General features: G+C 35.4%; 1 protein-coding gene across 3 annotated transcripts; it reads left to right on the forward strand.

Annotated features, from left to right (window-relative positions):
* The first annotated feature begins 2,822 nt into the window (after window positions 1-2,822).
* LOC112505807 (TBC1 domain family member 15-like) lies at window positions 2,823-21,544 on the forward strand. Of its 3 annotated transcripts, none has more exons than XM_025109811.1 (15): window positions 2,823-2,960; window positions 6,511-6,684; window positions 6,793-6,844; window positions 7,307-7,414; window positions 8,299-8,383; window positions 9,862-9,916; window positions 10,180-10,536; window positions 14,555-14,614; window positions 18,364-18,462; window positions 18,588-18,698; window positions 19,686-19,757; window positions 19,854-19,970; window positions 20,249-20,398; window positions 20,651-20,751; window positions 20,887-21,544. In XM_025109811.1, exons 1-15 carry the CDS (start codon window positions 2,898-2,900, stop codon window positions 21,209-21,211), a joined length of 1,929 nt encoding a protein of 642 aa, XP_024965579.1. In that variant the 5' UTR covers window positions 2,823-2,897; the 3' UTR covers window positions 21,212-21,544. The 3 variants fall into 3 exon arrangements, with proteins under 3 accessions (XP_024965579.1, XP_024965581.1, XP_024965580.1); XM_025109812.1 differs by having other exon boundaries at window positions 2,867-3,016; XM_025109813.1 differs by lacking the exon at window positions 18,588-18,698.
* The last annotated feature ends 441 nt before the right edge of the window (window positions 21,545-21,985 follow it).

The raw sequence follows: 21,985 nt of genomic DNA on the forward strand, positions 1-21,985 counted from the left end.
ATGTTGAAAATATACTGTTTGTAGGTAGGGTTGTAAACGAACCGAACGAACACGAACAGATATTTGTTCATGTTCGTTTGTTTAACTTAACCGAACAAAGGAACAAACACGAACGGTAAACGAACGAAATTTTTTGTGTTCGTGTTCGTGTTCGTTTATGTTCGTTCTTTAACATGCTAAATGAAAGTAAACGAACGAACATAAATGAACGGGCTAAACGAACATAAATAAATATTATTTGAATTCAAAGTAAATAAACAAAAGATTATATATTAAATTTAATATATAAACGAACGAATATAAACGAACGAATATAAACGAACGGTAAATGCACGAATGTTCACGAATATAAATGAACGAACAAGACTCTCGTTCATGTTCGTTGATTTAACTAAACGAACAAAAAAATTGTTCATGTCCGTTCATTTATTAAATAAACGAGTATAAACGAACTTCCCACCGAACGGTTCGCTGAACGTTCGGTTCGTTTACAGCTCTATTTGGAGACATGAATGGAAGTCCATATGAACAGTGTATATGCCCATTTTTGAAATTTAGTCATTTTTCCTGATAGCTGAAATGATAAAATATGATATACAGATTTACAAATGTTCGCACAAAAACATTCGGAAGTATGTACCATGAAAAACATTCAAAAGCTTCTTCATATGTTGTTTATTTGGCACGCTTCTTATTCTCCGAGCTTTCCATTAATAAGCACAAGTTGTGAACTTCAGATAATTTAAGACTCGCAAGTCTTGAATTATAAGCTCGTTATTCGTCAATATTAAGCCATCAAAACAACACGGTGTAACAAATACATGCATGGTGGCAACCAATGTATCAACAGTTATCTCTTTTGACACCCGTATTTTCATTTTTAAGTATATAATACTCTAATAAAATTATCATCGACAATGACTTGTAAAGATATTAACCTTGCAACATACCGATGACACTGTTTTTTTCTCTCATTACTTGACCCGTTCTCGTTCTCTTAAGCCAATGTTCTTTGCAATCACAAAAATATTTCATATACGTGCTTTTAATTTAATTTGTGTTGACATCTGTTTGAAAATCTAAAGAGGGTGAACAATTGTTCAGGCACTAGTCACTAAAACAAAATTGGGTTTATAGGGCATCCCCAATCTTTAAGCGTCCCAATAGACCGCTTTATAGGACTTAATTTATAGGACCAAAATATAAAGTCTCCTATCTAAAGGTGTTGTAATAAGTTTGTATGACGTTTTTGGGTGTCTTAACAAGTTTTTAGGACATTTTTAATACAAAGTGTCGCATAAGCAACTTTATATGACATTTGTTTTTATAGGACAACTTTTCAAATAGTATCCTATAAAGTTGTTAATGGGATGCTTTTATATTAAAAGTGTCCTACAAAACTTATTATGACGTCAAAAAACGTCATACAAAGTTATTACACCACCTTTAGATAGGACGCTTTATTTTTTTGGTCCTATAAACTAAGTTTTATAAAGAGGTCTATTAGGACGCTTAGAAATTGAGAGTGTCCTATAAACCCGATTTTGTTGTAGTGAGTTCAAAAAATTAATGTGTAAAACGCTATAAAAGCTTGTATAAAGTAAAGGATGAGGGAGAAAAGATACAAACACAACAATTCACGGGAGAACAAAGGTTTTTCGTGAGACCCGTAAGACCAATTTATGTTGATAAGCTTTATAAGCTAATGATCTAATGGTCTAAAATTGTACGGTGGCAATTTTGTGATTATTGAGAAGTCTTGTGGCGTTTATGAATGTTTAGATTGTCAGATTGTAGATCTAATCCAAGGGTTGAGAATTGGTCTTACGAGTCTCACGAAAAACCATTGGTCTCACATGATCCCAAGTCTCCCTTGTTAAGGTCTATCACCTTATTGAAAGAGAGAGGTTGGAGGAGAACACATTGGGTGTCGGGGTTTTTTTGTCCAGTTTATAAATTCTACTGTACAGATCCTACTTCCGAACATATGAAATACACTGTGTTTGTCTATGGATCAAAACAAGTCGAGCAATGAAATATTCACCAACGTTTAAGTGGCATGGCGAGCTCATGGGCCAAGTACAATCTAAGTTACATGCGGGCTAACTGCCTACGACCAATGATCCACAATTTTATCTAGCATCAAGACTGGAAAGTTTATCGACTCAATAAACTTTATAATACATGAACTAAAACACAAATAATAAACTATAGAACGCATAAATTGAGATCCTAATACCGACATTCATTTTTTTTATTAACCTGAATATCCAACCCGCTATGCAAGCCGACTAATCCCAGGGTGACCACCTGCTTTGCAGATAGCCCAAAGCCACCGCATTTGAACCTCCGTGGCCACAAAGAGATTTTTATTCTTCCTTGGATTTGAACCTGAGACATCCTGATACTTTTGACCTTTGGAGCCAAGCTCAAACCAATCAGACACCACCTTTATGGTTCACATTCATATTTTTTATTACTGTAAACAAACCGAACATTTAAAATTGATAGGAATTTAAAATTATCATTAATAAAAATTTAGCAACCACTATATATTGTTATTAGCTTGTGGTCTTCTCAAATATACCTAGAAATAGAATAGACAAACATGCTATAAATTAAAAACTTCATGAACCTTTGGGAAAAAAAAACTTGATGGATCTATTAGAATTTTGTTATGAAGTTTAGGGGTTAAAATTGAACTTTTACCAAAAGTATAAGGACCATATTTGTAAATATAGGGAATAATTGCCGTTATTTGCAAGTTACCGGAATATCTCAATCCTAACATTCACGTTGTTGGCAGGTCGCGATTCTCCGTTGTTTTTGTGTCCCAATTTCCAAATCCGAAGAAATTCATCTGATAATCACCATTTTCGCCTATACCGCCGGCGACGATGTTTGAAACGGAGATTTATGATTTGTCCGACGACGCCGATTACGCTGCCGCGTCCCAACAAGTAAGCAACACACAACGTACCGAAAAAGTATCGTATCTATTGGTGCACTTCTCATGGTAATTTGATTTAATCAGGCTTGTAGGTTTAGTTTGCAATTGGATAAATTTGGCAGCGATAAATTGCAATTTGTTTGCACTGGAGTTTTAGGCCTTGTGTAATTAGGGCTCCCATGAACATGGTTATCTATAATAGTAGTTCGTAAGTGAGAAATCAGGTTTGTTTATTGTTGCATGCGTTTGTTTAAGCAATTATCCCCTAGGAAGGTGCAGTTGGGTTTTCTTGGTTTACGGTTGACCTGATGCTATTGCGCGGTATTCTATTTATGCAACTTCTGAACGGCTTGCATTCATTTTTATTTTCTTGGTTAGAACTGGGTAATTGTTGAAGCTGCTGATGCTTATCTTTGAGTTTTTTCAAGCTTAAAATTCTTGATTTCTTTTAATTTAGGACTACACGATCTTGAAGACTTAGCAGTTTAGTAAGTAAACGAATAACTTTGATAATGCCTGCAACCTGCATGTGGTGGTTTACTGGTTTTTCAATTGTTTCGTTATCCGGAGTTTCTACAAAGTTTGTGCTATCAATTTAGCTATATAAACATAATTGAACTAATTGAAAGCTATTGATACAAGATATATTTGGATCCTTTAGACTTCTTCTGAACTGTAATTTTAGCATCCAGTTTAGTTAATCATACAATTGTATCAATCACCTAATCCAACTTGTTTGGGATAAAATGCTTTTTGGTCTTGTTAAACAATTTGATCAATATGAATCCGTTGACGCGAAATTCATATATTATAGAGTTTTAAGGGCTTGGCATTAGTAATTGTATGTGGGCTTGAATTCTCAAGTAACCTAATGAAGAATTGTGCAACTGATCTTAGTTCTAGATTTGAATCAAATGGAGTTATCGATGAGGGGAAGGCGTGACTCATTGTCATAGTAGATATTTTGTAAGAAAAAAGTTTTTAAAATTCATATACATTTATCTATGGCTAATTCGACTATTGGATGCTTAGAGCAGTATTTTTGCAATCAATGTAGCTTCTTTTTTCTTGAAATTGCCTTTGATTTGGAATTTATTAATAGATAAATATATGAAGATAGCAGAATGGGAGGTAAGAGGAACCTTGCGTGAGTAAGGCGAGTTAATCCTCATATTGGGATAATTTTACAACTCAAGTTACTTATGTGAAACCTTTTCTAATTAACGAGACTTGATCAAGAAATCTAAGTTAAATCTATGCAGCCACAAATCTTCAAACTAAAATTGACATGCTCACTTGAAATTTAATATAGTGGTTTCCTTAGCTTCAGCAAGGTGCCTCTTACATCCCTTACCCTAATCATTGCTTTTGGGCGCAGGCAGCCCTCTACCATCTATCCCATTGCATTTCTATATATAAGCATAATCTAAAGAATCCTAGTTGATTGGTATTTATCGAAGCCAAATCCACACAGGATACATGTTTGGCTAGTTAGAACTTTAGTTAGGGGGGAGGTATACTCGAAGCTTGAGATTCTGGTAATGTTTGTTTAGTCTGGTTCCACAAGTTTTTTTTTTCATATGTAATGTCCTGCCTTACTCTAGTTGTGGTTGTGGATGTGGATTCTGAACCCCTTATAAATCCTAGGTAGTGGTTATGGATAACTTTTCACCATGTTTCTAGTTAATTTGGAAGTTATCTGTCCCAAGTTTCTCCTTCAGACCGAGGAACTATTGTCTGAATGAGATTTCATGTGGGATCCAAGGGAGTGTCCCATGTATGCTATTCACTGATGACATTATATTGGTAGCAGAGAGGAAGGGGAGGTGAATGCTAAACTGGAACAGTGGAGGTTGGGATTGGAAACACAAGTCTTACACATTAGTCGTTCTAAGACCAAGTGGTGCAATTTCAGTAGGGGGTAGAACTGTAGAAGTAAGCAGTGAGGACCGAAGGGTACCCCAAAGCAACAGTTTCAAGTACCTAGACTCTATGATTCAAAGGAGGGTGAGGTTGAAGGTGACGGTACCTACCAAATAAAATCAAGGTGGTTAAACTGGAGGGCTATCACATGAGTGTTATGCGACAAGAAGGTCCTGCTAAAACTGAAGAGCAAATTCAAAAGGGTAGCAAGAGACCACCCATGTTGTATGGGCGGAGTGTTGGAAGATAAAGAAGGCACATGAAAGGAAGTTGGAAGTTGTAGAAATGAGGTTGCTCAAGATGACTTGTGACTGAACCATGTTGGATAGGATATCGAATGAGGTATTCCAAGCAGAGTTGGGCGTAGGCATATCACTGACCAAGTGAGGGAGGGAAGACTGTTGTGGTTTTGACACGTTCGTAGGAATCAAGTGATTTCATACCCGACTATCCTACGTAAACAAATATATTCTCATCACATATGGTGCGAGAGACTAGGATATGATTTCATATGGACTATCCTATGTAAACAAATATGCTCACCTAAGACATGGCACCAAATCCATTTCATGGCACATCACTCACTGGATTCATTACTCCAAGTTCATAAACTGGATAGTGTATATGGTACATACAACACTCAACCATCGATCTCGGAGTGGTTTTTGTCAAAAAGCAGAGCAATTATAGGAAACCATATTTTAACCCGGTAAGAGTCCGAATTTAGGTAAAGTTCTCTAGTCATGATGATCTATAGAAGATGTTGCAAGAAATTTCAAGAGGTATAACACGAGAAATTTTGATGAACAAGTTGTTTAATATGATTTTTACAGAACTACAAAATTTATAGAATTTGAATAATAGATTTGACAATGTAGGGTTTTGTATCATTGCAATTGGTTGAACAAATAGTTAATAAATACAGCAATGGTAGTTAAAATAAATTGAATCTAAGATAAGCTCAGAAATTTATACAAATATGAACCTTAATTGGACAAATATGCACCCAAAGAACAAACAAGATCATTTTGAATGACTGAAGCTTGTTTATGGAAGAACAATCCTTAATTATGATTACAAATTGAAAATAAATTTAAAGAATCTGGACAATATATAGCCAATTCCAAAGTCTATGACTCAATATAGAATAATTGGAAAAAGTAGCTTGAAAGCTACTACAAGAAACTAAAAACGGTATATATGATCTTCACGATCTCAGGTTTTTCCTTGAGGTCATCTTTTCTCCTTAAATCCTATTTATCTCTTTCAAGGGTAAGGAACGTGTTAGGTTTTATGTACATGTGATCTTCCACGTAATTCCCCTTATGTTATCCTTTGTTAGAATGTCGCTCATTGTTAGGACAAACAACAAAAATTGTCAAAGACTATTTAAAATCATGGGTGTTACACAACATGTATTTGTTTTCGTATTTTTAGGATTACACAAGCATAACTCTTGAGGTATGAGTTACATAGACAACTTTTATCTCTCTCCTATACAACATTTTGGGTACATGAACAAATTATGATATAACAACTGATAGCAATTTGTCAAGTAACCTGTTTATGCTTCTTTTTTTGTATGGCTTAACTCAGAAGCCGTTTCTTGTGTAACTAAACTCTGATTTGTGTCTCAGGGCCCCTCAAGCATGGCTGGGCATGATATTAGTAACCGAAGCTATTCTAGCGAGCCAGAAAATGCAGAAATAGTATACTTGAAGGATAATGTGACAATTCATCCAACTCAATATGCCACGGAAAGGATTAGTGGGCGTTTGAAGTTGATTAAGCAAGATTCTTTACTCTTTATGGTAATGTTCTATCATTGTAAAAGTAATGTTTATTTGTTTGTGATATCTATTTGGTAGGTATTTTGTTATGATAGTAAGATTCAGTTTATTTTTACTTTTTCTTAACAGTCATGGATACCTTATAAAGGACAAAGCTCAAATGCTAGACTGTCTGAGAGAGGTTAGTCTCATTTTTTTTACTGTACATATGCACACAATGGCTCTGTCAGTCTAGAAAAAGTTGACACTTAGAAAATGCATTCACAGGCATCATTAGATTTTTCTTTATTTATTTGTTCTCTTAATGAGGTATGGCAATTTGGTTTCCAATTCATGTATAAGTTGCGGCATCAGGTATGAAATAATGATCTTGTGACTGTTTATTTGGATACCTTCATTTTGATGCACGTCATTACTCAGGTGCACAACCATAAAGCATGGTTCAACATGACATCATATGCTTTTGCTAGTATTACCACAAGGACTGGTCCCTTCTCAGTCAACTTCTGGCAGGACCAGTACCTTCAGGATGCTAAGCAATGGTCTTTACAGTGATATACAATTTAAATCGCAGTGTATCTGTCTTAATGCACAAGTAAGTGATTTGCATTGAAGCTGTGGGTGTAATTGTTGCTTTCTGCAGATAAGAATTTGTATACCATAAGAGCAGTGTCTTTTGCCGATATCCGATCAATTCGTCGACACACTCCAACTATAGGCTGGCAGTATGTTATTGTGGTTCTATCATCTGGTATGGCCATGCATTCTTTTGAACCATAATGGGATCTCCATTGAATTTAACATCTGTTCATCTCAGTTACCTGTAAATATATGCTTTACCAGAAAAATGTATTTATGATAGTAATATTCCCATTCTTAAGTCCTAACTTGGTATCTATAATTTTCTAAGCGAATTTAGCGATGTCTGATTTCCAATAGCTAGTTGAATTTGAGCTCCATGGCCCAATTTCACTTGGTATCATGCCATGCACAGTGTGGATTGTCCTGGTCATATGGCTGTGCTTCAAGGAGCTTCTTTTAGCGTACATTAGCATGTGGAACTCATCATGTCTGACTTACTAAGATGGTTGAACAAATCATCCAAATTTTAGATTGAAAACTATGGTATAAATTAGTATCAGGTGGTGAAATGGCACACACATATTGATCCGTCGACTTGCTTATCATTGTTTGATACAAGTAGCTGTAGTTTTGTAGATAGTAATTGATGAAGTTGCTTGTCCCATTATGAAAGCTTCCATGTAACATGAAGAACCTAAATAGACCAATTTAGAAGATAGTTAAAGTAGCCAATTCTTGGTTGTCATTTTGGTTCATATATAATGATTTATTTTCATTTTTCTAGGTTTTCTTAGCTCTTCGAAAACTCTGTGATCCTCTTATTTTTTTTAAACCATCACCCTGAATTATATAAGCTCCTTAGAGTTTGGTCAACCTTTGTTTCAAAAGTTAAAATAGTAGCTAGATTTTATGGTACTTCAAAGTGAGGTGGCTTTCGTCTTTATTTTCATTCTTATCCACCTATCTTAAGTGAGGTTGGTGTATAAAATGGTCGATTTCAACACACTTTTCGCTACTCATCTACTTTGTTACCATGATTGGAACTTTGTGCAGGCCTCGCGTTTCCTCCCCTTTACTTCTACAATGGAGGAGTACGAGAGTTTATTGCCACAGTTAAGCAACATATTTTTATCGTCAGGTTGGTTCTTGTATTTATGCAGGTTCTTTCCAAAACCAATGTGGTATAGTATGATGATTTCCTGTAGAATTATATCTAGTTCTTTTTCCTCGGAGTGTGCATGTTTTACAGGAATTCATGTTCCATTACCACAGTTTTAAGCATATAAATAAGATATTTTCATTAGTTTACCAGGAAAGCATTTATAGGTTTATGAAGCTATTTACTATAGTTTAATTGGATAGAACGGGGCAGCACCATCTCATCTTTTAAGGTTGGGATGATTTTCATATTGATGAAATAAACGAAGTGCTTGTTAGAAAAACTGAAGAGGTGTATGACATAGAACCAATCAGCAAATCACTTGGCAACATTTCTTTGCTTAATGACAATGTACTTGAGTGAATTAAATATAGAGCTATTAGTTAGATATTGTTCTCAAATTTGTTGACAATGGTTTGTCTTTGCTTCAAGATATTGCTTTGTCCCTGCACCCTTCTATCAGTGCTCAGTCCTCATGAATATTATTAATGATTGATCTTTAGTTGAACGAGTCAAAATAACGATTACAGTTGAATATAATTTGTTCCAACAACCTAGAATAAACAACATGAGGCAGTCTTCCTTCAAGGTGACAAATGAATCTGTTGAAGCATGAACTTCTAGTGCAACTTAACTTAAACTTAAACAGTTATAACAAATAATGGGCTACATAATTTTTGAGGAAGATAACTTTCTCATTTTGATTGAATGAACTGTATATACAAGCCCTATATTTATATTCTAAATCTACAGCTAATTCCCTGATATTAAGGGAACATACTAACAATATAGCAAACAAAATAAAAGAATATTAAAAAACTAAATGTAATCTTTTCTACAGTTTCACTCAAGCTGAGTTGTATATGTTGTAAAACCCTAACCCGGAATTGAATTTTGAAGACTTTGGATATATTAAACTCGTTCTCATTGATTAATTTAGAAAATATACATGATATATGTACACACTTTTATACAATTAATATAGGAAAGTCATTCATATAAAATAGTAAACTTAACATATACAAAATTAATTATGGTTCCTAGTTTCCGTATATCCATAAATTGGGAAATTGATTCCCAACTTTGTGGGAATAATCAACGCTCCCCCTCAAGTTGGGTTGTACATGTTGTACATGCCCAACTTGCAACACAATCTATCAAAGTTAGGTCCTTGGTTAGAGCATATCTACACATTGCTCGTGAGTTGGAGTTTATAGTATTTGTACTTCAGAATTCTCTATATTTTCTGCAATGAGCGTGACGTGAACATGAAAAATGACTTGTTCTGCCCAGTTAGGGCTTTTCTAGGGATGTTTTATTTCTCCAGATAGGTGCCCTTTTCTATTTCCTATTTCAGTAATCAGCATGTTTGGTTTACATGTTTGGCCTTTTATTATTAATATCAAGTCAGAATGTCAGATTGTTTCAGGGGTCTAATAGATCAGCTATCACCACAGGTCCTCCGAAGATGCAAATGTGTTTCTTGTAAACAACTTACAAGATCCTCTTCAGGTGCAATTCAGTTTCAAGCCAGTTTTTGCTAGTTTTGGTTCGTATGAAATGCATTGTCAACCCATTTCAAGCTAATATGGCAGTCTTAGATTTCTTATGCATTGCGCTTCCATTGAATAATTCACATCCAAGATAGAAGTTTCAAGGGGTTGTTTTTGTTCTGGATTTCATTATCATTCAATAGAATTCAATCCTCATATTCGCACATAGATTGCACCCTGACCACTGTATCTCATTTTTTGTTGTTGTTTACGTCTCAACAGAGAACTTTATCTTCATTGGAGCTTCCAAGAACTATTTCTATCGCAAAATCAGCTTCTTCCTCTTCATTTACAGACTCCCCCTCAGATGGTAATCTGGAAAGACTCGATGGGGGTGCTAGGAAAAAAGGTTCTGATACTGCTCGAGATATTTCAATTCAGGTTTTGGAAAAATTCTCTCTTGTGACGAGGTTTGCTAGAGAAACAACTTCCCAACTCTTTCGTGAAAGCCTTGTTGATGACTTTGGAACTAATGAGAACAAGAAGCGTAACCAGTCCCAAAATAGGCCTCGAGAAATAGCCTCCAATGATGTGCATGTAACTCGCAGTGAAGTTCCTGTACCCCCTGACCCTCTGGAGGTAACATCCTTATTTAGAATAAAAGTTCTAGATAGTTTGTTGGAGTATTCATGGTCTAAAAATCTAGTCTCTTGTTGAAAACTTTGTGTGCATGGGACGATAAACATGACAAGAAATATGCAGACAAACTGATTTACATAGCCCGTGGTGAGGGGAGCCATTGCCATCACGAATTTGATTACGTGATTAAAGGAAATTGCTTAAAATCTTCAAAAGCATGTTTTGTTTGTTTTTCAAACTGAAGATAAATCAGCACAGCAACAAACAACTATGATTTATGATGCCCATCACTTTTAGTTGATACGTGCAACATTTCTCTCTTTGTTGTTTATTTTGTTGATCAGATTGATCTATAGTGCTTGTGTGGTGAAAAACCAGCTTTCAGAAATCGTATCTGAATACACACAAGCTATTTCTGTCAAAGAACAATCGGCAAAGATATTTTTTGGTATTATTTGCAAAGCATAAATAACAGCTGATTGTTTTTTGTCGAAAATCTATTCCGAACCATCATATTCTGTATAATATGGATAGACTATAATGTGAAGAACTTGTTGACTGACAACATGATCTCTTTGTTGCTAATTTTTCATCCGAATTCTGGGCATCTTTGTTGCATGGTTTTATCGGTCTGGTTATGGTTTTGCAATTGACACATCTTTAAGATGCTCAAGATAATTGAGATCAACCGTTAAAAGGAAAAGAGTGACATCTTCTATCGTCAATGTCGATATTATCAACATCAATATTCTTATTGGAGAAACTATGAGATTTTCAGCATCGATTTCTTCCCCTTTCTGGATAGTGTGCACTGTTCTACTTGACCATGTTCATCAGATAGAAGTCTCTTCTAAGTTCATTGGTGAAGCTTCCATAGAGATGCAGACTGTACTTTTTAAACAGAAAAACCTATGTAGGGAAGAAAATCATGATGAAGCTGCCACCTATGTGGGAACTTTTGAGCTCATCAATTATAAGGAGGTACTGAAGGGAGCCTTGTTCCCTCCCTCTCATATCATATTCTCCTCTAACAGGAGGAAACATTTGGCCGCTATGTTCATTGATGTGTCCGTAGTCTGCTTAAATGAGGTTTTTTTTTTATGTTAGTCTATTTAAGCTACTCAACTAAGGTGTTGCTAAAACAATAAAGCCCCCGTGATCCATTTTAATTCGTTAATCAAGTGTTAATCCCAGGGGATAAGCCTTGAGTGGTTGCTAAGGGAAGGATGTATATGTGGTTGCATGTATGGTTCACGCCACAAACCAGTTGTGTTTGATGCTCTGGGAGAATCTTATGGAATTGGGATCTTGAATAATAATGAAAAGTGGCTTGTTTATGAATTAATGTAACGTAGTGAATTGATATTGTTTGATGAGCTGGAACTTTATCCATCTCAAATGGAGCCCAATACATCAACAACTAGAAGTAGCAAAGTTCCTTGTGTACAGATCTTTGGCATGTTTAGTTTGAAACTATCAATAACAATCTTTATATGGTTAAAAGGGCCATAAATTTGCCTTTTCTTTAGGGATATGAAATTCTTAACCTCCTCCATTTATAGGGTAATTAATTTTGTATGATGAAATGGTGTGATTGGTTGTCTTAAATGTAATCAATTTGATTTTACCAATCTTGAAAGTAATACACTTTTTTTGTCTGTTTTTGAGCCAATTTATGCCTGTATGCTCTGAATGATATTCTTCATCAAAAATACTATCTTTCTGGTCTTTCATATTTAATTGAAGGGAATATTTCATTAGTTGTATACCATGTCTTACATAAATAAATGAGAATCTCTCTCTCACACTCTAGGGGTGAAGGTATTTCTCCATGAGAAAATAGTTTCATTTGGTTAGATACGAAGCTTCAGCCTCAATTGCTTTGCTACAGAGCTTTTGAACTTTGAATTCAAACTTGTAATGAAGCGTTTAAATCATTATACAGCTTGCTTAAAGCATAATAAAACATTACTTTTTTGTATTCAACGAGCCCAATGCGTTCTTGAATAAGAGAAGCAAGTGTGGCTGAATTATTCTACTCCCATTTTCATTATTGACTTTTTAAGTAATTCCTCTCCTTTACTTGCTCATTTTCACCCTTTCTTCTTTTCCTTCCTTTCTGACCAATGGGATTGAAATACATGGCTGTGTTCTCATTCTAATAATAGTTAGGTTTTAACATGAAGTGATAACCTAAAACTAGAATTTGTTGATGAACTTTAGAATTTAGGAGTTTGGACACCCTTAAGTAATGGACAGCATGTTACCATGCATACATGTCCGGACTGTTGATGTTTTTGTGTTATTTTGGAAGCCTTAAATATTTGGTATATTATAGCGTTTTTCATGGTTATGCATTTCATCTATGTGGCAAGGATATTTATATGGGATTTAGACAGTTCCGGAAAAGAATAAGGATGGAGGGGGGGGGGGATTTATGTATGCATATATACACAAGTATATAAATGTGCATATGTATTTTTCTGTGTACGTGTTCATATTTTTCTGTACATATACACTTCCTCCATCCCAAGATAATTGCAAGACTTACTTTTTGGGATGTCAAATTAACATTGCAATATTTTCCCTTTGCTAAAGCTTCATGTTGAAGATATATAGTTGTCCATTATCATTCTTACAGGTAAATATTTATTTGGGTCTGCAAGATTTCTATTATTTTACATTAAATGAAGGCACTGTACATACTTGAAAAAGTCAATCAATATCCTTAAACTTTGTGCAAGGTCAAACATTGCAATTTTAACAGGACGAAAGTTGTATGTATATGTAAATATGTATGTGTGTGTTTATGTGAACCAAATCAAAAGTCAATCTGGTAAAAGAAGATATCATCATAGTCCATGCACTGAATATTTAAAACCAAAGGCGAGCTCTAATGTGGGCATATGTAGTATATAATGCACAATAACTAACGAACATCAATGTGTTTTTCGGGACTTTATGCAACCTAACTCATATATGGTATAATATAAAATAAGCCCGCATTTATTTTTACTTCACATACTAAATGGTCTAAACTATTGAAAAAGAATTCAGTGTCCTAAATGGCGTTAAACGGAATTGTCGAGTACCCTTGTAACTCTTGATCGCCTAAGTGGGTGTTCTGCTGGATTAATAAGCAGTCTATTTTAATATATAAAAATAATACTTCTAGATTATGTGAACATGAGTATTAAATTTCTATATTAGCTGTTTTGATACAAATACATTTCTAGATTCCTAATTTCATTGTTCCATCCAAAAAGATCATCTCCAAGTTGAGAAAAATTGATTGAGCAAGTTCAAAAAAGCTGATTAACCTTGTTTAATTAATTGAAACACTTAATTTAGCTGTTAGTATGCTAATCAAGTGAGGGGGCCCCTTGATGCCTACGCGGCCAAATAGCCGGCCCTAATTAATAAAGCCATAGGGATGCTTAAGGCCTAGGTGACTGCTTAAGCAGTCCTATACGGGGATTTTTAGAGCACTAAAAGAATCCATTGTGTCATAGCGTAGGAGGAAGAAGTTCTACTTTCAGTTTTTAACCTTAATTCATATACTTGCAATGCCTCTCCAATCCTGTATTCCCATTTCCTTGATCAGCAGTAGTATTACTGTCAATTTTGCACCCCATATGCATCCTACTGCATCCCCATTTAACTGCAACTCCAGAAACACCCTATATAAGGACTTAACAAGAAGAATGCATTCCTGCTTCCTAGCATTACATCTATTACCTACCACCAGCAAGCAGAATCATCTTATGTTAAACAATATGGGGTGCATCTCCGTGCACCTTTGTTGCAGTTTTGGAAATGTCACTTGGCAGTTTACCAAATCATGGACACCAATTCAGTAGATTCTAATTCTGACTTCTATCATATGCCTTCACTTTTTATTGCAAAGTTGTGATTCTAGTAATTTGACCAGTGTTATATTTTCAGTGAATGCCTTACTTATGTATGCTAATGTCCTTTGGGTTAACTTTGTTCTGTTTGCTTTTTCACCTGTTGGCAGTTTGATAAATTATCACTAGTATGGGGAAAACCACGGCAACCTCCTTTGGGCCCTGAAGAGGTAACGCTTAGTTTGCATATCATGTTGAATCATGTCATAATGCATCATGAAAGGATTTCCGCTTAGAAAGGTTTCAAAGTAAAACTTCTGACTAGGTAGACTGATTAGTTAGGCACCAGCAAGGTCTGGAGCCACTTATAAAGGATTACAACTCTCCTATTAGTTAGCTTGTTTTAGGAATACCTCAACAATAACATTCCTTTTAAACTATACTAATTGTGGTAGGCTAGAAATACACCACTTTGGGAATTGAGGAGATGAAACAACCAAGGCTACGTAATGTTGCAAATCAAAATATATTCTAGGAATATTTAGGATCATCTTTTCTATTATGAATGATGGTTTATAATCATTTCTTAGGATGAAGATTGTAATCCTTGTAGATTAGAAATGTAAATGTTATTGTTTCCTAATTTCATATATTAGGAAAGTAGATATTATTGTTTCATAATTTCATGTAAGTTAAGGTGTATATATAGCCTTAGTCTTGTCAATGAAATTGAAGCCTTCCATAAAATTCTCTTAACGCCAGAAACTTTATGGTATCAAAGCCATACAGCTGTTTACTTCTCTAGACTTCTATGCTGTAAAAAACAGCTTTCATTGCTGTTCCTTTTACTCTTTGTGCAACCAAAACAAAACCCAGGTTTGGTCCATCATGGAAGGCAAAGATAATTCGTCTCTTTCATCTCACAGCAACATCAGTCTAATCTCAGCAAATTTGGCTTCACTATTCACAAACTGGATGGAAAGAATTTTCTCTAGTCGTCTCAATCAGTTCTTATGGTAGTCACGAAAAAGGGAAGATGGGCTACATCACAGGAGAAGCCAAGAAGCACAATTATTAAACCTGGGAATCAAACAATTCAGTTGTCATGGCATGGTTGATTAATTCAACGGAGGTTCATATCAGCCGCACCCATCTTTTTTTCAAAACTTCAACGGCAATGTGAGATGCCAATCAAGACTAAACTGAAAATTCGAAGACGATGGAATAACTTCAAACTTGACATATTAACCTGCTCTCCAGCCTACAAACATACTAAACTCCACACTCACGAGTCTTTGAACTCAAATCTTATGCTCTATGGATCTTCAATTCAGGAGCCTCATACCACTTGGCAGATTTTCTTCCCCGTTCCATGTGTATACACCTATCATTGACCAATTGCAGGTTCAAATTATTGATGGGAGTTTTTCTTATGTGCAGGGACAAGGCTCCATTTGACTTGGCCAAAATCTAATTTTTCACTATGTTCTTCATGTTCTATCATGCCATTTGTTATTTGTAAGCAAGTTGACACAAGATAACAAATGTTAGGCTAAATTTTCCTCCAATATTTGTGTAATACAGAAGGTCAGAAGACCTCAGGGAGGACAAGTGGCATTATTAGAGAGCAAGGTGGACTCTTACCTTTCTGTAGATGAAGATTCTAGGAGAAACCAAGCCATGTCTACCAATGAGAGAGCCCTAACAACTAATAATAATGAGATAATGTTGTGGTATCGTAGGTTAAAACATCCAAATTTTCAATACCTCAAATGTTTGTTTTCTGAGTTATTCCTAAACTAAAACGACTCTTTCTTGTGAAATATGTCATCTTCCAAAGCACACACGCATACCATTCTCACTTAAACCACACATCGGGGGCCATATCAAGCAAATGCAGTTTTCTGTACTCATCTCATTTATTGATAATCACACGAGTATGTTGGGTATATCTATTAAAAGAAAAATCTAAGGCCACAACCACTTCCGAAAATTTCCACAAAATGGTCCAAACCTAAATCCAGATTCTCAGAACTCATAACGCTCGGGAATGCTTCCAACTCCATTCTCAATCCATACCTTTTCCAACATGGAATAATCCATCCGAGTTCGGGTGTTACCACACAACAAAATGGTGTAACTTCAAGAAAAACTGTCACATGTTGGAAGTAGCTTGATCTCTTATATTTAACATGGGAAGTTATACTCACAACCTCATTCCTCGTAAATTGAATGCCTTCTCGAGTCCTGAACTACAAATCTCCTCTCTTTGTTTTGCAGAACTCTTGTCCTAAGTTTTCTATTCTTCCTTACCTCTAAAAGTAGTTAGGTGTTTTGTCTTGGCTACATCATAAAGTGTGTTCTCATAGAATATTCACCTACACATAATGGGTATATATATGATTCTCACCAGCTAATGTTTGTGTCCAAAGATGTCACCTTTCTTGGATCCTAACCATTTTTCCCCTGCCTAATCTTCAGAGATAGAACTTGATATAATAAGAGTCTTGAGAACCTTCCTACAGCTTCAACCTTAAACAGACCCTTGTCAATTGCAACAAATAACATTCCTTAATCCTAGTTTGGTTATGAGTTAGATTCTCCACAATCAAATCATTTGGACATACCTAATCTTCATGTTTACTCAAGACAACATCCAAAAAAAAAAGGTAGATATATCCCAAACTCACCTTTGTCAAGAATCATATACAAAGGAATGCTCTAGGATTGGATATCAAGTCGAGGAAAATTATACTCCATAAGTCCCTTCTAAAGAGTAGCTACCAACTGAATCAAATGGTTTGATGTTTACCCTCAGGATAGGGGTGAGATCATATGCATAAAACATCCTATTTCTAACTCTATTTCCTATGACAGACCATCTTTAAGTTTCCTAGCACGTCCGTTAACATGTCTAAGGTAGAGTCTAGGGCCGGTCCTGAGATTTTTGGTGCCCACGGCGAAAAGTCCAAATGACGCCCAACTAAAACATCCAAGTGTAGCTGGACACTGACCGGCTTGCTAAAATGAATCTACACTCTTAAACGATTAACCGTAAAAACACGGGTGTTACATCTGATATTTATCCTCTCTCCCCACCATTTACTCACCACTTATCTCTTTAATTGTCTTCTCTTTTTGATGTATTTGTTTCGCATCAGGTAGTGGTAATGTTGTTTATTACTGTTATAGAAAGTAGAAAACAGAGAATCAAAGATGATATGATTAATCATCTCAATATCTCATACAACTAGTCAATTTACTATGTAGGGTTTTTCTCCTTGCAGTAAATTCTAATCTATTATGTATCCTCTCTCTCTCTCCCTACCATTTGACTCGCCACCTATCTCTTTAATCGTCTTTTCTTTTCTATGTTGCATAAAGATGTATTTGTTTCACACTATGTGATAGTATACTTGTTAGTACTGCTATTGAAAGTAGAAAACACAAAATCAGACAAGATTGAACATAGAAGGATAAACAAATTTTATATAGATGGGGAGTAAAACTCATGTTGAGAGCAAAGAAATCCATTAAAGAATAAATTAGAGAAGTATATTAAGATTCAAAGATTGCTCAATCCTGAGTCCTAAAAGCCTGTAGGAAGGATGTGCCTCTATAGCTCTGGGAAAAGACTGAAGAGGTAAAGTATTCCAAAACCCATTCACAGATGTATACTGCAGGCAAAAACTAGACAGGTAAAATCCAACAGCCTAAGCCCTCCATTACTATTACTTATTTATGCACGAAAGTGAATAGCATACATTCAAAAACTGATCCTTCCTCCAAACTTACTAAAAGCATCATGAATCTTTGACTAAAGGCATCATGAAGTGACTTTAATGGTCTTCTGATTTCAATTTGTATAGGTTGCTGTTTCTGAGTTTTCATCCCTTATCTGTGGGGTCTCATACATGCTCGCTTAAGCCATAAGCAGAAATGCATCTAGTGCTCTAACTGCGAAAACGTTTTTGTGCAGTGGGCAACCTTTTTGGATTCTGAAGGCCGAGTAGAGGATTTAAATGCTTTGAGAAAGAGAATTTTTTATGGCGGAGTGGAACACAGTTTGCGAAAAGAGGTTTGTATGATATAGTACTTTCTTTAGAGGAAATTTTGTGAAATGATATGGTACTATTGGTTTAAATGTTCCTTCTTTTGGCTTCATGAGGATGAACTGAACTTTTTGACGAGTCATGATGTCAGATTTGGGCATTCTTATTGGGATATCATGCACATGACTCTACATATGCCGAAAGACAACATGTTATGACTGTTAAGAAGTCTGAGTACGAGACTATCAAAAATCAGTGGCAGGTCAGTGATCAATTTTATAGCCAAAAAAATTGATTGTGTTGTCTCTCATGCCTGACTTGATCTGGCTTTCGTTTGCACTTCCATGAGGCAATCAAATGTTCTCTCTGTGATTCCTTGTTCTTTTAAAGTTGGTCCGGACTTCTTTATTCTGTTGTTCTGGCTAGTTCTTTCTCAGATAGTCGGGTAGGTGGTTTTCATTTTAGGTGCCTTCTGTTTTCAGAGGGCGTTCTCAACAAAATATCTTTTATATTTTATGTTGCCTTTTCTTGTTTAAGTTTTTTGTTCAATACAATATGTAAAACCTTAATTCCAATTTTCAATTCATCTGAATAGCCACTAGAGCTGTACATTGCATCCATGACTATATTAAACACAATTCTTTTTTAGAGCCGTACAGGTTTGTCTAGATGAAGGCACTAAGCTTAATGATGCATTCATGATTCTATTGAATACATTATTTATATTATCCTATCATGTCTGCAAATACAAATGAGAAGGAAACCAAGATATCAGATAAGCATGTAAACTGTAAAGTGGCTGTGATTTCTTTCTTCAGAATGTATTTGGAGGAGAAATGGTAGTCTCATTTCCAATCTAAGCTTGTATAATCATACAAAATAGAATAGACAGGTGAAATGATGTCCGCCAAGTGATGCAACATTCCACATTGCTTGTTTTTTTGTGTGTTTATCATGCATAAGAGCTGTAAGTACTCTCTGTATTCAAGATGGCACCCTTATTTTTGAGTCTGGTATGTTAACTTGAAATTAAGATGGTTCATTGAATGCAAATTTTGAAGGACCAACATAATTAAGAAATAAGTTAAAAACTTGTAAATTCTTAAAACTTCAAACTCATGGCTTTTTCAGAATCATTCCATGCAAGGGGTTCTTTTCTTTTATCTTAAAAAGTTATGCCTATCCTTCCCATCTTGTTCCTTTCTGAAGAAATTTAGCATGTGGTACCTGACTGAATTTCCTCCTGCAGAGCATTTCTCCAGAGCAGGCAAAAAGATTTACGAAATTCAGAGAAAGGAAGGGTCTAATCGAAAGGGATGCGGTATAAGTACAGATCAATCACCCTCACATTTAAATTATATGTAACAAGGACCTTTTATATTTAAAATTGCTTGCGCCCATTTCATCTGTTTTCAAGGTAAGGACCGATAGATCGCTGCTGTTCTATGAAGGAGATGAAAACCCCAATGTGTATCTTCTGCGCGACATATTGTTGACCTACTCATTCTACAACTTTGATCTTGGCTATTGTCAGGTAACATATGATCATCATCAGTTATTTCATAAAGAGAGTGAGTGACTACTTGATGGGTGAAGAAGATGTACCATCATGAAAATTGTGACATCCCTCTTTTTGGAAATATTTCATGTTTAAGTTGCCTATTTTCTTCTTAACATAATCACAAATAAATTGATGAAGTTGATCTGGATCCATTAGATTCGTAAGTGTCATTGTTGAAGGGGAGTTTACATGTTTCAAAAATATTATTATGTTTTTACCTATTATCAATAGATGAAATACATCATGTTTAGGGCATGAGTGATCTCCTATCCCCAATAGTGTTTGTCATGGAAGACGAATCAGAATCATTTTGGTGTTTTGTTTCTCTAATGGAACGGCTTGGACCAAATTTCAACCGTGACCAGAATGGCATGCACTCCCAACTGTTTGCACTGTCAAAGGTTCTCTCTCCCTCTCTCTCCCTGTGTTCTTTTTCACACATGCACGGTGTATCCCTTTATCCACACATCATGGGAACAAGACCCGTAAAATGGGCTTTACAAATGGGTGAAACCACACTTGATTGGAATTTGCAGGTTGGTTATCTAATATCGCTTGCTTTTAGCATGCGGGAAACTTGGAAGCAGGATTTTAGGGCATACGGATTATTATCTGTGTGATGAGTAACATGATTTGATTCTTTCATATCACAGCTGGTGGAGTTGCTCGACAGCCCATTGCACAATTATTTCAAGCAGAAAGATTGCTTGAATTACTTTTTCTGTTTCCGTTGGATTCTTATACAATTCAAAAGGCAAGTGAGATCTTTTCTTCCTAGTGCCCTATTATCATTACTTGAGGGTGATTTTTTTGGCATTTCAGTTCAGAAAATGGTCTCATTTTCCTCCTCTGTCTGAATGTATTATTGTTATCGGTGTTTTAATTTCAGGGAGTTTGAATTCGATAAAATATTGAGGTTATGGGAGGTGTTATGGACTCATCATGTCAGTGAGCACCTTCATCTTTACATATGCATTGCAATCTTGAAACGACATCGGGCCAAGATTATGAGGGAGCAGATGAGCTTTGACACCCTCTTGAAATTCATCAACGAATTGAGTGGTTGCATCGACCTTGACGCAGTTGTTTGTGATGCAGAGGCTCTATGTGTGTGTGCAGGTGAGAACGGTGTCACCTCCATTCCGCCAGGAACTCCACCTTCATTGCCGGTAGAGGATGAGTCCATATATCAACAAGATAACGAGGCATTGTAAAACATGAGCAGATCAGACAAAATTTCAGGTATATATATAATTGCTCTCGTCTTCTATCTGTAGGTCGATTAATGTAAAAATGCGATAGAAAATAGTCTCCTAATTAAGGAAATCAATTCGATTAATTATCTTGTATCGAATTCGATTAGTAAAGATTTAATCAACGGGACTTGTTAATTATGGGCCTCGACAGTAGACTATCACATGATTGAGTGGAATAAAAATGCATTTTACTAGTTCTGCCAAACTAAGAAATTGAGACTAAATAATCAAACTACCTGTGGGGTCCCTTATAGAGTTAAGGAGCAAGGTCTTAATCATAATCAAGTTAATCTTCGTCCCAAATAATAACTTTGAATTTAAGATCTATTGATTTCCATTGTTTAAGTAATATATATATATATATATATATATATATATATATATATAGGTGAAGGATCGTGTGAGAAAAGATCTGAATCATTGATCATTTTTAATCTCATGTGCACCTATGAATTGCGTTTTAGAAGGGAGTTGACCTGAGTGCACTTCATTATAAAGAAAAGGAAAGATTTTGATGAAAAGACTAAAATACCCCTCACTCTAAAAGAGAATACAAACGGAGTAAATGATCATGTACCGAAAATAAAAATTACAAGATTAGTTTTTAGACATGTCACAGTTCAAGTCCCATCATCAAATTTTTCACTAAATCTCAAGGACGAGAGTTAGAAGTTTACTCTACGATAATAAATGTTTATGTTTTTAAGTACAATATTCTTGAAATTTCTATGT

The sequence above is a fragment of the Cynara cardunculus genome (assembly GCF_001531365.2).
Source record: "Cynara cardunculus var. scolymus isolate 2C chromosome LG 2, CcrdV1, whole genome shotgun sequence".
Taxonomy (NCBI): domain Eukaryota; kingdom Viridiplantae; phylum Streptophyta; class Magnoliopsida; order Asterales; family Asteraceae; genus Cynara; species Cynara cardunculus.

Coding starts and splice junctions, on each gene's coding strand:
- LOC112505807 (XM_025109811.1), top strand. CDS start 2,898: ATGTTTGAAACGGAGATTTATGATTTGTCCGACGACGCCGATTACGCT. Junction 9,917..10,179: donor ACTTACAAGATCCTCTTCAG/GTGCAATTCAGT, acceptor ACGTCTCAACAG/AGAACTTTATCTTCATTGGA. Junction 20,399..20,650: donor AACTGTTTGCACTGTCAAAG/GTTCTCTCTCCC, acceptor TTCATATCACAG/CTGGTGGAGTTGCTCGACAG.